General features: G+C 47.0%; 1 protein-coding gene across 4 annotated transcripts in view; it reads right to left on the bottom strand.

Moving 5' to 3' along the window:
• Nucleotides 1–1,483: 1,483 nt before the first annotated feature.
• PKP1 (plakophilin 1) overlaps nucleotides 1,484–19,234 on the bottom strand; it is an 83,205-nt gene continuing 65,454 nt past the window's right edge. For all 4 annotated transcript variants that reach the window (XM_034767561.1, XM_034767560.1, XM_034767558.1 and 1 more), the window contains 8 exons: nucleotides 18,298–18,412; nucleotides 17,579–17,734; nucleotides 17,057–17,233; nucleotides 12,898–13,051; nucleotides 12,156–12,342; nucleotides 7,387–7,471; nucleotides 6,144–6,247; nucleotides 1,484–4,491 (listed from right to left, as the gene is read on the bottom strand). In XM_034767561.1, the coding sequence (XP_034623452.1) occupies nucleotides 6,176–6,247; nucleotides 7,387–7,471; nucleotides 12,156–12,342; nucleotides 12,898–13,051; nucleotides 17,057–17,233; nucleotides 17,579–17,734; nucleotides 18,298–18,412 (946 nt within the window). In that variant the 3' untranslated portion in view covers nucleotides 1,484–4,491; nucleotides 6,144–6,175. The remainder of the gene's footprint in view (nucleotides 4,492–6,143; nucleotides 6,248–7,386; nucleotides 7,472–12,155; nucleotides 12,343–12,897; nucleotides 13,052–17,056; nucleotides 17,234–17,578; nucleotides 17,735–18,297; nucleotides 18,413–19,234) is intronic.

Raw genomic sequence — 19,234 nt, 5'->3', positions numbered from 1 at the left:
AACACATCTGAAATTCTGGCCATTAAAGATATATAATGTGTGGGGTTCACCAAGTGAGGGTGCAGCTTGCTCATCTAACATGAAAGAAGAATTACTGGGAATGCCCAGTACTCCCGGTTGGGGAAATGAGGCCTCCGGAAGCCCTGTACAAAAGCAGCTGGAGACTTAGGATTTGAGTCTTTGTAGCTAGTGTTCTCCATGTATAGTCCACCCCGCAGTTTGCTCTCCATATCCCAGCTGTCATCTTCCTCCTAAGTGCCTCACCCTGTGCATCTACACCAATGCAGCCAAGAGCTGGACAAAGCGTGGAACTGAACTATAATTACTGTCAATTGAGGTGATCCCGTCCCCTACTAATTCCATATACAAACATGTAGACATGGTCCAAAAATGCATTCCAGTTTTAATCAAGCTGGTCCCTCATGTCCTATCCTACTCCTCTAGCTGTAGCTATCTCTGATGCTTCAGAGGCAGGTGGGGGGAGAGGCATTCAGAACAATACATGGGGCAGAGGCATTCCTTCGTGACTGCTGCAGCATAAGATTTGGGAACATAAACTATAGGACTAGAGGGGAGCCCCATGGGCCACTGAGCCACAGCCCCCACCATCACAGGAACCTTGTCATAGCATTCCGCTTGTAAATGTGTCAAGATCTTATCTTACAACTAGTTAGGTTGGTTGTCCCCACTCCTCCTAGCCTGACTCCTCTGATGACTAGAAGCCTTCTACTCATTTCCAGCCTAAATCAATGCCTGGCCTGTAACATCTTGTACAAAACTGTCCTTTTTCTTAAATAGCTCTTCTCCCTCACTGGTGTTTACTTTCTAAATACATTGGGGGGTAATCTGAACACCGCTCAGACCACATTTTGCTAGGCCGAACAAGCCAAGCTTTTTTCAGTCCCCTCTCTGAGTATCAGTTTTCCATTCTCCTGATCACCCTAGCAGCCCTTTCCTGCACCTGGTCCAGTGATTTCATCTTTCTTGAACACGGGGGGGAGACCCATGTTGTGCACAATAATCCAGGTGAGGAGGTCTGACCAGTTTCAAATGGGCGTTTTACTTTTCAGTAGTTCCAATGGCAGGGAAAGCAAAACCACCACCCTCCAGAGAGAAAAGTTCAAAGACATTTCAGCCATTTTTATTGGATTTCAGATTTTTTTAGTGAAGCAAGTACATATGGTGCAGCTAAAACAACAGACATTATTCTCACATCTCTACAGCATAGACCATACAGCTATGGATGTTACAAAGACAGATGATGATCTGACACTTCCCTTTACTAGGAATTTAAAATACATAAAACAAAGCACATGTGGGGACCCTCCCCCAAAAGCTCACCTCAGCCTAAATTAAGGGTTATTTACATGACTAGTGTCCTCTGGAAATACCAGGCCCTAACATGTGTGGCAGGGCCAGCACTGGTGCTGGGTATGTTCCCTCCCTGGTAAGTCTCTATTCCCCTCCCACCCACCCACTACAAACAAGAGCACATGCTATGTACACTGGGCCTGTTCTCATTAGTATTGCTTTGGGGGTATGCTAAGCCCAATTTTGGCATTCAACCACCAACAAACAAAAAATCCTTGGCTCAAAATATACTTAGAATGAGGGGGGAGAATATACTGTCGAGGAGGATGTCACAGTTAAAGATATGCATTTACGAAACAGCGTCTCTCTAAACAGTACAGCGTTACTACTGGGAAGTGAGAGTTATACCCTTACCACGTGTCAGATATTTTGCTGAACTCTGTTCTTCTCTGGCAAATAAATGCTTTGGGGGGGACACCCAGCCAATTGGTTGCAGTGACCTCTGTTATCCCAGTGGGCCTGATTTTCCTTACAACCGTTTTATACCAGCATTGTTCCATTGACTTCAGTAGAGTTACCCCAGATTCACACCATGGTGAGCAGGGAGAACACAGTCTAATATCACCCATTTTTACCGGGAATAGTAGCTGTAAAATAGCTCTGGGAGCACAGAGATGGCTGATAATGTGTGATTTGCCATATCAGATTAATGGGCTTTCTTATGTGAGTCAGTAACTAACCCCACACTAAAGGGACAATGTTTTTGAAGCTAGCTGTTAGTTTTAGATAAAACTCTCTACTGAAGTAATGGAATTTATACCAGGTATCTGGCCCTTTGAGTTTAGTAATTACTAATAAAATCCTATCGTCTTTATAAAGTAACAAATTACAGCTATTTGTGCCTTAACTAAAGTGATATACTACATTCTGCTACTCTACAACTGACAGTGGTGGTGCCTTAAAATAAAGGCACCGTATATCAATGAACTGCAAAATTACACTGGGATTCCCTCAGTCTGCCATTGATGCATTTAACAGGTCAGCAGGATGTCCCTATTAACTTTACAGCTATGGACATTCAGCTCCAGAATTTCAAAGGAGTGTGCCCCATTTACACGCGCAACTGCATGCACAAACTGTAAGCGTACAATTGTTCAGATTGTGCCTACAACCACCAGTAATGAGAAATGTGATGCCTGCCAAAAATATGCACAATGCACTTTAAAACTGAAAAGATATCTTGCACAAACAAAGTTTGCTGTTCTCCTAAGAACATTTTGAACCACATAAATGGATGGTTACATATTTGAAAGGTATGATGGCATCATGTCCCTGGGCCAAATTCCCTCTTGAGACTGGGACTATGATTTTGTTTAGCCTACAAAGTTCACAAATCTACCCCAGGGAGGCTTTATTCTCCATCTGTTTCACTTGTCTGACATCCTTGCATAGAAAGTTCAGAAATAAACATGTGTGGGTATAGGCAAAGAGATGTTGCTCATCAAGGTGCAAAGGGTTAAAAATACCTTTTGCATCCCAAGTGAAAAATCAACTGGCTAAGAGTTTCCACTCTACCATTTCCTTCTTGCCTTTTTACCCTGGCTGGAGACCCCCCTTTCCATTGTACTCCAAAAGGGTGCAAGTTCTGCCCCTTTGCTCAGACCTAGAGAATAGGCATAGCAGGACCAACCTAAACTCGGTGAGCCAGATCCCAGCTGCGGTAAACTGACAAAACTCCACTGCCAATAACGGAACTATGTTGCATTGCCCCAGCTGCGGAGCTGACCCTAGACTTTTGCCTCCCAACAAAACACTTGCATTATTTTCCTTCTCTCACTCACTTCCTTAATGATTTCTTTCCAGGAGCTCCAGCGAGCCGTGGAATCTGTAGAATGACTTGCTTGTGCTAAACAAACAGGACACCTAGGACAGGCCTTCTGCAAATGTATTCCATTGAACCTAAACCTTTCCCCAAACAACACATGTTCGCTCAACAGCACTGGAGATAGTGTGGACTTTTTCAAAAGAGCAAGACAGAGCCATCGGTTTCATCCTGTTAATGTCATAGAAGAAACGATTGATTAAGAATAAATTTAGGTCTTTTCTACCACATACAGGATGAACTGGATAGCATCTGAGACCAGAAAGTATTCCAGACTGTCCTTCCTTAAAGAGCTCTCTTTAACTTCTTTAACCACTCAACTACTACTAGTTTATGTTGGTTTCTACCAACAGTGATAAAACAGCTGTTTTTCTTTGCCTTTTATCCCCATTTAGTGTGCACAATGGCCCTGGGAAACAATGTCATGTCCCTTTGTCGAGCTGAGCCTATCTAATGCCAAGCTTTGCCAGTTACAGCATTATTAGGAAAGCAATGGCGGTATTTAGTAAGATGCGTGTCTTTTATGTTTGCTGTGGTGTCTTAAATGCTTTGCAGTCTCCGCAGCTTCCATGCAGTAACGTACAGCTTATGAGAAGATTTTCCGAGGCCCTGCTTCCAGTGATATTTCTCAGACATGAATTTGCTTCTTGAGATTTAGAAACCATGTAACCTATGAGAGAAAATACTTATCTCTGAATATGAAAGCTGACTTGACAAAGAGTCGAAAGCAGAAAGAAGCCCATGTCCACCAAGTTTAGAAATAACCAGCCATCTAAAACATTATGGTTTGTATCTGTCTACAGTGGCCATCTACAATGGAATAAACACATAGCATATAGTTAGTAGTTTTACACATTTGCATAAGAATGGGTTGTGACATGGGTTGGTACAGTTGTGTTTAGTGCATATATACATACACACATCTATATGGTGGGATTTTCGTAAGTGCCTAAGGGGGTGAAGGTGCACAACGCCCATTGGCTTTCAGTGATAATTGTGGGATTAACTGTTTTAGGGATCTCTTTGGAAAATCCCACTGTGTGTGTGTCTCTGTGTGTCTAAACACACACACACAATTTGAAAAAAAGAGTTATAGACATCAGAAAACTTTAAACTCAAATTCCTCCTCCCCCCGCCCTCCCCCCAAAATGCTTTCAAATATCTGTATCAACCACACAAAAAATGTTATATTTAGTTTGCTTTACAGTTGGATTAACTCTATAAACACTGTATATCTGTAATGTCCTAACTAATCCCTTGAGGATTAAGTCATTCCAGACACGAACCAACGACAAACTCTGCAAGGGAAAAACAAACAAACACCTTGATTACTCATTTCAAAATGTCTTTTTCACATTCAGAAATGTCCTCATCCTTTGACTCGCTGTAATCCCCACATCCTTTCCCTGTGCTGTTCCCCTCCCCTCCCTGAATCTGTGGTAAAGTTACAAGAAACTATCAGACCATGATTCTCAGCAGAGATGGTCAAGTTATACAGCTGAAATTCATCCCTGTGCAGGGGGACTTGATTCCATCATTTTTGCCCCACCACAGAGACGTTTTGGGGGCCCCACATTGTTTGATCACACAGGATATACCGCAGAAGGGGGCGAATTACTAATTTTGGATGCCCCAATTTCTGGGGTGCCCAAACTCCAGATGTGAAAGGCCTGATGTGTTAGAGATGCTGAGCAGCTCTGGTTCACTTCAGTTGGAGTTATGGGCAATCAGCACCTCTGAAAACCAGGTTCTCCCAGTGGCATGTGATTGTGCATTTGCATCCAAAATGGCATCTTCCCCACAGCATGACATCACGCACACAATGCGTGTGAGGCCACGCTGTGCAGAGGATGTCATTTTGTCCTACAAAATGGTGTCCTTTTTGTGGTGTGACCTCACAGATGGTGAATGCAGAAGATGTCATTTTGTTGGCATGATTGGGGACTGGACAGAATCATCCCATGGGCACAGCCGGTCCTGGGGCATGCAATACATGCTTTGCATAAAATGACAGCATGCCACTGGGCCCTACGTCTCAGGTTGCTTGACCAAAAATTGAAGCAATGAATTTTAGTGAGTACTTCAAAATCCTGGTAGCCTTAACCTCTCAGCCTTGGCTTCCCTAGCTGGAATATGCAGAACCTAGTACACTGCTTAGCTATCTCTATGGGCTTTTCTGAGGACTAATGAGGCTCATAAAGTGCCTAGAAGCTGTTAAGTGCCATATTAAATTTGGGAATCATTCCATGCTAATCACTATGTCTGATTAATGTGACTAGTGGTTCAAGAACTGACATGTTCTTGGAGACGGCTGAAACAGAAGCTGCATTGCCCAATAATTGCATTCTGCAAATGATGTTGAACAGTTCATATTCTAGCTTGGAAAAAAGGGTCAAAGCCACTGAAGGGCTGTCCTGGTTGTAGACAGGTTTCATAGTCACATCACATGCTCTGTTCAATGTGCTAGGCCCTGTCCTACCAACCTCATCTGTGTAGCTGTTACACCATGTGAGTCGGAAGGAAATGACTTCTCTACATCTTAGACCAATGAGGCAATTTCTGCATTAGAAGCAGCAAGAGTTGATGATTGGAATTTTTTCCTCCCCTATTGAAAATTTTGACTGTTTACTGAAAAACCAAAAACTGGAAATTTTTGTTGGCCTAAAACTAAGTTTTTGGTCAAAAAGGTTTTCGATGGTCAAAAGTTTCTTTAAAAAGCATTTTTAGTGAAAAATGTCACTGACTCAAAAAAACCCACTCGTTTTCTGGTGAAACAGGATTTTCATGGAATATTTGCAATTGGCCCTAGAAACAGCCTCACATGCTTACCAAATGTAAGTGAGCAAAGCAGCATTTACATTACATGACATGACTGCTGCTGGTGTCAAGGCACCATCTTGTTTGTCCTTGAACACCATGTTTTTTCCAGCAGTGACAATCCCCTTCTCACCTGCAGGCTGAACCTGTGCTGAAGGTCTCTTCTTAGAATCTGGAAGACAGGGTCCTGAAAGCGCTCCCGGTTAAGGATCCCAACATGTTCTTATCGAATCCTTGCTGCAGAATGAGATGTGGAAGTTATTGGAAGGCAGTTAATGCAGATAACTTGCAAATCAATAATTATCTAATGTCATCACCCATGAGTCAAATTCCTCTGTCCTACCTCAAAGACCACCCGCATCCAGCAAGTAGGCTGCATGCACTCACTATGTCCTTTGCAGAAACGTTAATGTTGCATGCACCTTGTGCAATCTTTTGCCTGCACAAAGCATGCAATGTGTATGCAAACAGTCATAGTTATTGAGGGAATGAGTCTTTCCTGCATTGTCTTCCCTCTATAGGTAGCAGGACCTCAACCCGCCTTGCTGAGGAAATATCATTGCCTATACTGGAAAGACAGTAAGGATCAGGTATGTACGATGCACATTTGTGCAAGGACCATGTGTAAAATATGCTAGAGTGACTCTGTCTTGTCAAATTGGAGGTGGAATTGATGTCTTAAGGAGGGCTGCCATAAGGTTAAAAACAGAAAAAAACCCTCACCATCAACCTTTGTGTGGATTTGAGGCCCACAAGTTGCACCCATTTTCCACACACTGCCCCTTCCCCTCAGTCAATCCTTTTACTCCAACAGCAGTTGGCTTTCCATGGTGTGGGGAGGAGAACCCCAGTTTGGTGAAAGAAACCAGTCTGGAGCAAAGAGCTAGTTCTGACTCTGCAGCTTTGGGGATTCTGCTGGGGAAGGAGAGGGGACCTGACAAATGCTGGCTGCTTCTCTTGTTGTTCTAACGGATTATTCTGTCCCTGAAGTAGGGGAGGTGACCACAGGGCAGGTCTGGGGACAAAAGAGGAAGTGTGGGAATAGAGAAAAAGAACCGTTGTTGGGGGCTGTCGCAATCACTTCTCCTCTAGCCACACAAGCTAGGGACTCCGTGGAGCTGCTTCTTCCACTCGCGCTGGCTTTGCACCAGTGGATCTGCATGGGCCTCAATGGAGTTATTTACACTAGTGTAAACGAGAGGCGAATGGGGCTCGTATGTTGGTGGGCAGCTCTAAGGGCACCTCAAAGCCCCAGCTTTTCTCGTAGACGCTGGCAATATTCAACACTGACTTACATCCCTCGCAAATTCATTGACCTCAGTGGGTGAATCCAGTTAGCTGAGAATCAGGACAAGGCTAACACTTAGCTTTCTCACCTGTTTGAGAATGCCCTGGAGCTCCCTGTGTGACCACAGATCACCCAGCAGGAGGCGAGCGGCTTCAGCTGCTTTTGGACAGGAGCTGGAAGGATGAAAGAAATCCAGTGAATCTTAGCTGGCCACAGCCCACCAATGCCCCTTTCAGCATGGTGTGAACCAGCTCCACTATTGCAGAGTGCCAGCCACAATGGAGATCATTCAACTAACATGCTCACAGGTTGCCTTGAAGACATCATTTGGGCAAATGCCAAGGAGGGACGGGGATTTCTGGATGGTCCAAAGGGCAGTAACTCAGAGGAATGGGAGGAAGCTGAGCTAAAGAGACACTTCTGAACCGTCGAATCTAAACAGCTGCAAGATAGGAGGGAAATGGCATAAGCGCCATTATGGACTCCTTTGGAACTAGATAGCACAGATCACTCAGTAATACAATATAAGGAACAACCTCGCGCTGCTTCGTGGGGACAGCTGAGATGTGACTTAGAAGAAATAATAACAATACAGGTTGAACCTCTCTGGTCCAGCACCATCCGTGGTCCAGCATGATTTTATTTGGGGTTTTTTATGCTTTATCTACTTATTGCCTTGTGCAATACTAGGGTTACCATATTCAAACATTTAAAAAAGAGGACCCATGGGGTCCCAGTCCCGCCCCCGGCCCCACCCCAACTCTGCCCTTCCCCGCCCCTGGCCCCGGCCCCGCCCCAACCCCATCCTTTCCCCGCCCCATTCCAACCCCTTCCCCAAAGTCCCTGCCCCAACTCTGCCCCCTCCTCTGAGCATCCCCATCTCCCTCCTGCTCTGATCTTAGTTGGGGGTTGCTAAGTGCTTCCCTGCTCCCCACTCGCCCTGCAGCCCCTGCACCCCGCCCGCCCCTGCAGCCTCTGTGCCCCCTGCTCCCCACTGGCCCTGCAGCCCCTGCAACCCCCCACCCCTGCAGCCTCTGCGCCCCCGTCTGCCCTGCCCCTGCAGCCTCTATGCCCCTGCCTGCCCTGCTCCTCCTCGCCCTGCAGCCTCTGCTCCCCCCGGCCTGCCCTGCTCCCCCGCTCCCCCGGCAGCCTCTGCCTGGCAGGGGCTTCGGATGCTCAGCGGCAACCGGGGCAGTGCGGGTCCCTGCAGCCCCGGCACACGCCGCACTCCCCACCCAGCAGCCTCCTTCCTGCCGCGCGGGGTGACAGGGCCGCAGGAAGGGTCCCCCAGTGGCCAAGGAGTCCCCGCCTGCGAGGGAAGCCCGAGCCACTGGCTGGGCCCGGCCTCCCCATGGTCCTGCGGGCTCAGCTGGGGCGCGCAGTCCGCCCGGCCTCCGGGGGCAGCAGCAGCCCCTTCGCCGCCTTCTGCGGCTGCGTCCCCCCCACTTCCCCCGCGCGAGCTCACTACAATGTAGCCGGGCGGCTGGGCTGCGCTGCGGACCTGACGGGTTGTGCTGGGGCTGGGCGGACCCTGGCTTATGCTGCCTCCCTATTTCCCCGGACATGTCCGGCTTTTTGGCAATTCCCCCCGGACGGGGATTTGAGTACCAAAAAGCCGGACATGTCCGGGGAAATCCGGACGTATGGTAACCCTAGCAATACAGTAAATTTGTGTAATGACACTAACACTTTGTTATGAAGAGAGACAGTAATTCTGGGCTAGGCAGCGTTGCAAGCGGTGTTCCGTTTATTCGCCTCGGCGAGATCCAAATAAAAAGGGACCCGCTCGCTACAATATTGACCTCCCGTGGTTCGGCAAATTCTCTGGTTCGGCACCGGTCAGGTCCCAAGGGTGCTGGACCTGTACTTGTACCACCCCTGAAATCCTTACTCAGCAAAAATTAATGGGCGTTTGCCCAAGTAACAACTTTGTGAACAAGACTCAGGCCTTCAGGCATTTGCTGCAGGTCTTCCTAAAATTCTGGAACACTTCAGCCCCAGAACTGGATCCAAACTTCACTGCTGGCTCTGATCGTTATAACAGGCCCGATATAAACCCTGACCACCCCAGACTTTCAGAGAGTTCTGACCCAGTTCATACTCTGCAACTTGGCCCCAGCTCTAGCCAAAACCTGGACAATGAAGTGCTAGAAAGCAACTCATGCAGGGGCGTGGCCAGCTCTAGGTGTGACGCAGCTGTGTGCACATGGCCACACAAATAGCAGCAGCAGCTGCTGGTCAGACTATGTGAAATGAAGTCAACTGACCACTGGTAAAAACAACTGACCCCTCCAAACACTTTAAAACAGGTGTGAAAATTACAGGCAATGATTTCTGCTGAGAGAGAAGGTCAGTTAATACTAGGGCCGATGTTTAAAGTGGATGGATTTTTGACTCTGGAAATCTTTCGGCCTGTGACAAACTGGAGGCTCTACCCAGTTAATCCCCAAAGGAATGCTGCAAACCTGTAGCAGATTAAGGGTCTGATCTAATTCCTAATGAAGCTTTCTATTGACTAATGGAAAGCTGGATTGGTCCTTATTCACCAGAGGTTGCAACAGTCCCTGGGAGGTGGGAGATTCCTGTTCCGGTCCTTGTGCAGAGGAGGGATTGGAACTGGAACTGGGATCTCCCACAGCTTGGGCAGGTAGCCAGGCACAGGGGACAGAAAAGTGATTTGCATTTTATTAAAAGGGCCCAGAGATGGAGGATCCCTGTTCAAAATCCTTTCCCTCAGGAGGCACAGAGGGGAGTTGACCAAGGAGATCCAGCATCCCAGGTGAGCACTCTAACCACTATACTATAGACACGGCTGGCTCCAGGCACCAACGAAAGAAGCAGGTGCTTGGGGCGGCCAATACAAAGGGGCGGCACTCAGTCCGCTACTAGGGCAGCACATCTGGGTCTTCGGCGGCAGGTCCCTCAGTCCCTCTCTTCCTCTTTGAGCTGCTGCCGAAGAGGAAGAGAGGGAGTGAAGGACCCGCCACCGAAGAATGGAGTGGCACGACTGAGCTGCAGCCGAAGTGCTGCCGATTGGCTTTTTTTTTTCCCCCCGCCGCTTGGGGCAGCAGAAAACCTGGAGCTGGCCCTGACTATAGAGGGGTTCACATGCTTAGCCCAATCAATGGTTAATTAGAATGGAACAGTTTCAACAGGACAGCCTGCAAGCGCTTGCTGTTTCAATCACTTCTCCTCAGGCCCACGCAAGACCTGAACTCAAGTCTCTAACCGTAGGGACTTACCCTAGCAAATGGGCTACAGAGGACTTCTAAGGCTTAAGCCCAATTAATAGTTAGTTAAAGTGGAACAGTGTCAACAGAAAAGCCAGGGCAGAGTGAGAAGAACATTATACAAGCTCTAGCAGGTAATGGTGCAGTGCTTGGGTGCTACTCATGAAGTCTGCCCGCCCATTCTGCGCTTCCCGTCGCTTTTCTCTGTGTGCCTTCTCCACAGCTCCAAATGCTTCTCTGACTGTCTGAGCTTTCTCCAAAACGAGTCTCATCTCATCTTCTGGGAGAACCTCATTGCTCCTGCAGGCGCCAAGTGCCAGCCAGTTCAAGCAATTCTCTGCCTCGTTCATAAGTTTGTGGATTCTACTGCCATGGTTATATGCTTTCCTCAGAGCCTGGCTGATGACTGAAGTACCAAGTGGATAGTGCACTGGACTGTGACTCAGGAGACCTGGGTTTGATTCCTGACTCTAGCATTAGCCTGCAGGTTGACCTTGCCTCAGTTTCCCCACTTGTAAAATTAGGATAATGCTCCTGGCTTTCTTTATCAAGCACTTTCTATGAGTATCGTTAATAATAACAATAATGCTGGGAACCCAGAGCTATAGCACCTGATTGAATAAGAGGTACATGGGATTCATAACAACATCACTGATATTTAGGGCTGGGATTTTCAATGGAAGTTAGGTGCCCAAATTCCTACTGAATTTCAATGGGATGTAGGTTCCTAACTCCCTTAGGATATGTCTACGCTGCAGCTGGGAGGTGTGACTCCCAGCATGGGTAGATAGACTCACACACAAAATAGCAGTGCAGAGGTTGCAGCATGGGCAGTGGCTCAGGCTAGCTGCCAGAGTCCAAACCCACCTGAGCCCTGGATCTGAGCTCAGGTGGCTTGCCTGAGCCGCAGCCCCTGCCACAACATTCACACTGCTAGCATTAGCAGCTCCAGCAGAACTAGTGTGAGTCTGCCTACCAGGGCATAGGCTCCCATGCAAGCCCCAGCCTAGATGTAGAGGGGTCCTCCCTGAGAAGTTACCATCTTGTGGTGACAAATGGGAAGTGCTATCGGAGATTCAGCAATAATCTCCCATAACAAACATCAGGGGCTTCTCAGCCCCTACAATGTGATAGTACCTGGTGACCGCTGGGCCTTTAACAGTGGGCCTTTAACAGTGGTCACTGAACAGCATTGCAACAGGGATGCAGTTGTTCCGGGCCCAATGGGCACGTGCACAAGTTGGCTGCATAGAATCATAGAATATCAGGGTTGGAAGGGACCTCAGGAGGTCATCTAGTCCAACCCCCTGCTCAAAGCAGGACCAATTCCCAACTAAATCATCCCAGCCAGGGCTTTGTCAAGCCCGACCTTAAAAACCTCTAAGGAAGGAGATTCCACCACCTCCCTAGGTAACCCATTCCAGTGCTTCACCACCCTCCTAGTGAAAAAGTTTTTCCTAATATCCAACCTAAACCTCCCTCACTACAACTTGAGACCATTACTCCTTGTTCTGTCATCTGGTACCATTGAGAACAGTCTAGATCCATCCTCTTTGGAACCCCCTTTTAGGGGGTCTCTTCACATGCTTGCACATGGTCCTCCAGCCTCCTCCTCACCATCACTCACCCATTTCGGCACAGGTTTACTACATTATTTAGCATGCTGCTCGTCAAGTAAGGCTTGGCCATCTGCGGGTTGGACATGATTAGATTCCGCATGGTGTAGCAAGCAGAGGTCATGATATCTCCAAAGTTGCTGTTGTTCCCAGACTGGAAGGCCAGGAGACGGGACACATCTGGAAGCACCTGGGGAGCTAAAGAGGAGGAATATTCCAATCAAGACTGAAATAAAAACCAGTGCAGATCTGATCCTATTTGATCTAAGCAATAACGATGAACATGGCTTGGTGTTACAAGCGGTGAGGCTCGGGAAACCGTATACACCACCCCAAGAAGCTAAGTCCAACCCAACCAGAGGAAACACTCCCTCTCCCAGAAAGAGGCCCAGAGAAACCAGCTGATCTATCTCATCCATGAAGCATGCCAGGAATCAAGTGAGAGGCCCACTAATGGGGTGAGGTAGCATTTGTTAACCAGACTGCGCACTACTCCAAAAGACGTCAGCTGAGGGTTCCTTATGGTGGCTACAGGCCAGGATAAATAGCATCTCTTGGCCAGCGTCACAGCCCTGCTGATCACCAGCCACGGGGAGGGGACGTGTGACATCAGTGCATTTGTTTGGTGAATCTGTGTCCGGTGGTGATGCTTGCCACAGTTCAGCTGATGGGTTTACAACAGAAGGTGGGCTTGTGAAAGAAGGGGAGAGGCTAGACAACCCCTCAGAAATGGCCTTTATGGAAGCTCCTTACCCATGGTTTTGTGGAGAATAGGATGCCGGGACATGTTGCTCAGCAAGGAAGCCCCAGATCGGACAACTTCACTGTTACTGGATTGGAGGAGCCGTGCTATACGAGGCAAACCCTTCTCCTTTAAGCCAATCAGCTGGCTCATTGCATTGGACATCTAGGGGACAAATTAGAATTTGTTAGTGACGGCCAACCCATGCAGGCCAGGTGTATTCTATGCAGTATTTCTGGGTATAAATGCTATAGACAGGAAAGTATAGCTAGGTAATACAGTAATCATCAATATCATATTGTAGCCTCTTGGATCCAAATCCTCAAAAGGTATTGAGGTGCCTAACTCCCATTTATTTCAATGAAAATTAGGTGCCTAAACACCTTTGAGGATCTGGGTCTCTCCTATGCATCCCTTTCTGTCCATAAACAACTTATATTAGGGGCTGAAGAGTCAGTTCTCGCCTCAGCCTGGTTGGCCGGGGGCGAGGCGGGAACACAAGGTGGTGAGGTTTATGAGCTTAAATCCTATCAGCATTAATTGGAGGGTTTTGAATTTCATGCACAAACTGCTCCTCTCCTGCCACCCCTTGCACCCCAGGAGGAACAAACCACTTCTTGTACAGCTAAATGATACTTTTAAAAAGACAGGCGCTTGCATGAAGTTCTGTCCTTGTTTACACTGCTGTAAATCCATAGTGAATCCATTGGCTTGACACATGCCCAGCAACTCTGAAAATCAGTCCATTTAGGTAGGTGCCTACATACGGACACAGGAGCCTTGTTTTTTGAATTCTTGGCCTCAGAGACCAACACTGAACAAGCTGCTAAACAATTTTATGATGTTGCCAGACAACTGCACTCTTTCTTCCAATAGGGGCATGTATTATTGGCACAGGATCTTTTCTCCTCTCGGGTAATCAGCTGCAGTCCTACCACCAGTGCATTCTACTGGGTTGAGATGACAGACAGCTTGATTGCCCTCCCTGAGTGCAGAACAGACATGTGCTGTGTTACTTAGTGGTGCTAACAGGATTGAGGTAAGTATCCCAGGACACTGAGGAGAGAACAGATCCACAAGTCTGTAACCAAAAGGGCTAAAGGATTCCATTCTGCAAACTCCCTGCACGTAAAATTCTGTCGCCTTCAATGGAAGATCTGTCCGAGGAAAGCTTTTAGGATAGGCTTTGCAAATTTCCTTTGCAAGTTTCTCCCTTGCAATGTTGAGCTCATTACATTTCACATTTGCACATGAAAAGATATTCCCATGAAAAAAAAAATCATGTACTTCCATGTCATTTATGTGCTGCTTTTGTTTTATGCTCTGCAGTTCATCTCATGGCAAACCTGCACTACTCTAGGAAATTTTGGGAGGGCAAACAGAGATCAATATAAGGAAAAATGCTAGAAATCTTAGTTGAAAGGAACATGGATCTAACACACAAGGCATTGTGTGCCTCAGATTTCAGCCAAAAGACTCAGCTTAACAAAATGAAGTTTATTAATTGCATACAAATACCACATTTCAACAAATCTCTATAGAAGAGACCTGGAATCTTCATGGCAGGAAATCTGAGTACGGTGATTGTTCCGGTAATAGAATTCTGAACAGTGCAACACAGTTTAGCATTCCATTCCATCTCCCCCTTTAAGTTCTACATTCCTACCATTCACAAAACTCTACATTCCAGAGTCAGTAACTCATCTCACCAATCTCCCTTTTCCTTTGTTGACCTAAACTACATAACCAATCCCAGCTCGAGCCTGGAATTTTCAAAGGTGTCTAAGGGAATTAGACACCCAGCTCTAAAGGAGGGGGGAAAATTCGTTTTGGGAAGGATTCTGAAAATTGGCTTTATTTCGAATCGGAAATTCTCTGCGAAGGAAAAATCTGAAGAAATATGGAGTTTCAGGGTAGTAGGAATGTTCATTTCCACAAAACCATTTCTTCTTGAAGCTGACTTTTAAAAAATTTAGTATAATCTAATGTTTTTAAAACTGAAACAAAACATCATTTCAGAATGAAAAATCAAAACGTTTTGTTCCAAAAAACATCAAGACCAGATGTTTCAACATTGTTTTGGAAGAAAACCACAAAAATAAAGTACTGCCAAAGTTCTAGTGAAATCAACCTGATGTCATAAGCATTTTGATTTAGGCAGAGCTGCATATCCCAGTGACATGTGGTTCCATCAAAGTTTCCCAAACCTGCTCTACCCAACTCCCATTGAAAGTCAAATTCCCGATGCCCTTTGAGGATTCTCACCCCACTGACAAAAGGGATAACTTTCTCAAATTTGAAAGAAATCAAAGCTTTTCATGCCAAAACACTGAGCAGCTAGACACGCAGCAGAAGACTTCCCCTGTGTCATTATCAGGTGGCCTTTGGGTGGGATGCCGTAACACACGACATGTCTCTGTGCTGTGTGCGCATGAGGCCCCAGTAACAAGCGAGGGCTGAGAGAATGCAGAATCAGTCAATGCTACACTCGGCTGATGAGGCAACTCATGGTGTTGGAAACCATCACGTGGTCAAGGGACATCTACATAGAACACATCACAGGACATCGGCAATACCAGGAGGGATGAGCTGGAGTGCCGATGAGAAGCGCAGTCAGGAAAGTAACAAATACTTTCCTCGTGGATTTTTATTTTCTAAATGGGCAACCTACCTAATTCTCAATTACTGAGGGACAATCTCCACTCATTGATATATTTTGCTTTCCACAATCAAATCTCTGTACAACTTTTCATGAGTGATGTACCTGAGTATTCGGATTCTAATATCTAAACTGTATTGTTAAATCTATTCACCTAAATTTGGGTTATTGTTGATTATATGCTCTATGTATCATATGACTTGTAAAAAACTAACTTTGTATTTGTGGATAATCTAAGCACTATACCCAGTTGTACAGACACTCTTTTCCCAACCTATGTATTACCGTATATACTCGTTCATAAGCCGAATTTTTTTTAGTAAAAAAGGGAAGCATCAGAGAAGGGGGTTAGCTTATGAGCGGGTATAGAGAGGGAGAGGTGGAACACAGCCCGCCCCAACAGAGGGGGCTAGGAGAGGCAGCACAGCCAGCAGAGCCAGAAGGGAAGAGGTGGGGCCAGAGTTTCTCTGCTTCTGGCCACGCTGCTCTCCCCCCAGCCTCTGAAGCTGTGCCCCTTGGCCCCGCCCTCTGGAGCACGCTGCGGCCGCACCTCCCGCCTGCCGGAGCAGTTCTGGCCAAGTCAGAGATGTCCTCCCCTGGCCCGCCACAGCTAAGATGGGAAGGGATGGGATGGGGAGAGTGTGGGGGTCCCAGGCTAGGGGTGGGGTTATGTGGAGGGTGGTCACAGGGGTTACTTCCCTGACCCCCAGCTTCTCACCCCCAAAACATTTCCCCACCAGTTGCTGTCCTGGCCTGTCAGGGTAAGCAGCTGGCGCGCCGGGACACTTTGTTTACTTAGGTTTACCTCCATGCCTGCAGACGCTCAAGGTAAACAAACCGTCTCGGCCCACCAGTGACTTATCCTGATGGCCCGGCAGCCAAAGTTTGCCAACCCCTGAATTATAGGGTCGCTTATGAATGGGTCATAAAAATTTTCCATTTTTACTTATCCATCTTGGGGGGGGGGGGTCGGCTTATAAACGAACCATTATCTATCTAGCCATCTCACTTAAATTAAAATCAACAACGTTTAGGCAAGAACAAGACCAGATATTTACCATGCCCATCCCCTATTTTGCACATACACAGACAGTGTCTTAGGCCCAATCCTTCCTACCTTGGCACACAGACCTCAAAAGGCAATACAACCAGGGTACTTCTGCTGGGTGAAGGCCATGAAGAGTGTGTGCTGTGCAGCTATGCCCATCATTGCTAGTGTGGAGGAAGGTTTGAGGTGTCAGCCCTAGCCAGGGGAGTGTTGAGGGTGTGTCCAGCGGATCTGTGGACTAAATCCTCGGTGTGCTCTGTATTGGATGTGTGCGGGCAATGGCATTAGAGTTTAATGCTGTAGTAGAAACTGTGGAGCAATTCTACCAGTGCTCTGCAGTTTAAAAGAGGTATCTGTCCCCCTGCAGAGCCCATTGGGCTGCATGTGTGTGTGTGTGGTGTGTGTGTGTGTGTGTGTGTGTGTGTGAGAGAGAGAGAGAGAGAGAGAGAGAGAGAGCGCTCACCAGTCCTCTGCTTGCAGTGAGGTTCTGCAGGGCCCCAGCACAGGCCTCTAGGGTGGCATCTTTCTTGCTCTGGTCCATCAGGTTCAGGTATGTGCGGATGGCATCAGAATGGTAGAGCCAGCTGGGCCCTCTGGGTTTGTACTCCTCATCGGGAATGGGTAGAACATACTCATCGTTCTAAGGGGAAGTAAAAGATTGACATCCAGGAGCCTGGCGTTTTCTACACGAATCACACTTCGTTATCCCTGGTGGCTTGGGCGGTCGGTCAAATACAAATATCTGCATGCACCCGTGCACCTATTGCATACAGACGACACATCTAGTGTGGTCTGGCATATGCTGCCAGCCTCTCAACTCGCCCAGGTGTACCAACTGGAGGACATGTGACTCCTATGTAACTCCTTAGACCTCTTTTCTGGCCCTGATAATGCAGGGGCAGGGCAACTCTTCACTTGAACCCTCTGACTGGGGCTGAGTGAACGGTGCATTTTGCAAGCACCCAGAATCAGGAGCACGTCTTACCTCCAACTTCCCACTCCTGCTGTTGAAGCAGCCTGTGAGGGTCTTGTCCACATAGGCATTCCTGGCCACATGGTTGAGCTGGGTGTATTTATTGGGCACCTCGGCATCCAGGCGGTAGGACAGATTGTGCAGGATACAGATGCAGTTCTCCACGGACTGAAATCAGCCCACAAAAAAACACAACAGTTTTACTGTCAGACAGGAACATGGAACAGTATGTGCATTGTAACAATATTTAGTGACAGTCAATGATGTGCTGCGGTATAAGGCGGATAAACCCTGCTGCTGGAACATAAATATAATACATCAAACTCTGAGGTCCTTACTCTGATTTTACTTACGGCTTGTCTACATGGGGACATTCTGGAAAGTTAATCTGAATTAACTTTTAAAGTGGATTATTTAAACCACATTAAATCCCTGTGTGGACACTCTTATTTGGAGTTAGAGTAGCCTTAATCTGATTTAGTTTAATTCACTTCCAATTCACTTCTAAATCAGAGCCAGATTTTTAGAAGCGTTCAGCACTCAGCAGCAACCATTGTGACATGTAGGCCAGAATTTTCAAAAGAGCTCTGCACCCATTTGCGCACCAAACTCAATAGCTGGCCTATCAAAAGAGCTGTGCAGGTTCAGTGCTCAGGGTGTACTACTAGGAGGCTAGGGCTAGGCACAGGCTGATGAACTGTGTGTAAGTGGGAAGCTCATATGTCTAGTACCTTGTCATCGGGCCGGCTGGCAGCCACACAATTCTGGGTATAAGTCATGACTGAGTCAATCAGGCCAGGGTAGTTTCTCATGGTGTGACGTCCAGCATCTGCAGAACTCAGGTTTCTGAAGGAAGACATTTTATAAAATGTAGGGAGATAAACCAAGACAGATAAGCAGCTCCATTAGCTGGGTATTTTCCATCAGCCACTGAGCATCACACATAATTCTGTTTGAATTCAACCTGCTTGGAAGGATTGCTTTTATAGGGTGAAATTCACCTCTCTGCAGGGGGACGGAACAAGGCCAATGCACCACCTAAGTCCCACTTCAACTCTGACGATTAGAGTGTGACCTAGATGGTGTATAGGTCTTGTCACGTTCCTCTCCAGAGGGGTGAATTTCATCCATGGAGATTTTCCTTTTAGGGTAAGTCCAGAGGGAAGATATCCCCTTAGAGAGAACAATCCTACCAGTACGATTTTTCCTTAGAGACAATGAATGTACAGTGAGGACACGCAGGATATCTGCTTAGAGTTATTTCCAGAGAGAGGGTTGAAAAATGAGTAGCTGGAGATTGCCATAGAGAACCAGGAGCACACCTTCAACTGGCGTAGGTCAGTGTAGCATCATTGACTTCAATACCACAATTACCACACAGTTCTTTCTAAACAAGCACATTTATTCTTAAGGTGAAAGCATTACAGAGAAAACATATTAAATCAATACAACAACTTACACGCACGCTAATAAGCTTACCAGAGATCACCCCGAATTCCAACAGGGGCTCGGGCTGGTGACCAGTCCTTCAAACCTCACAGAGGGTTTTCTGTGGTTATCAGTTCATAACTCCTTTTTCTCAGAACAAGAACCCCCATGTCTCGTTGAGTCCCTCCTTTCTACTGTTTGGGCCTCTGATCTTGTCCTCATGTGACAGGTGACCACCAT

This window comes from Trachemys scripta, chromosome 4 (genome assembly GCF_013100865.1).
Source record: "Trachemys scripta elegans isolate TJP31775 chromosome 4, CAS_Tse_1.0, whole genome shotgun sequence".
Taxonomy (NCBI): Eukaryota; Metazoa; Chordata; order Testudines; family Emydidae; genus Trachemys; species Trachemys scripta.
This window is presented reverse-complemented; position numbering and strand designations above follow the sequence as displayed.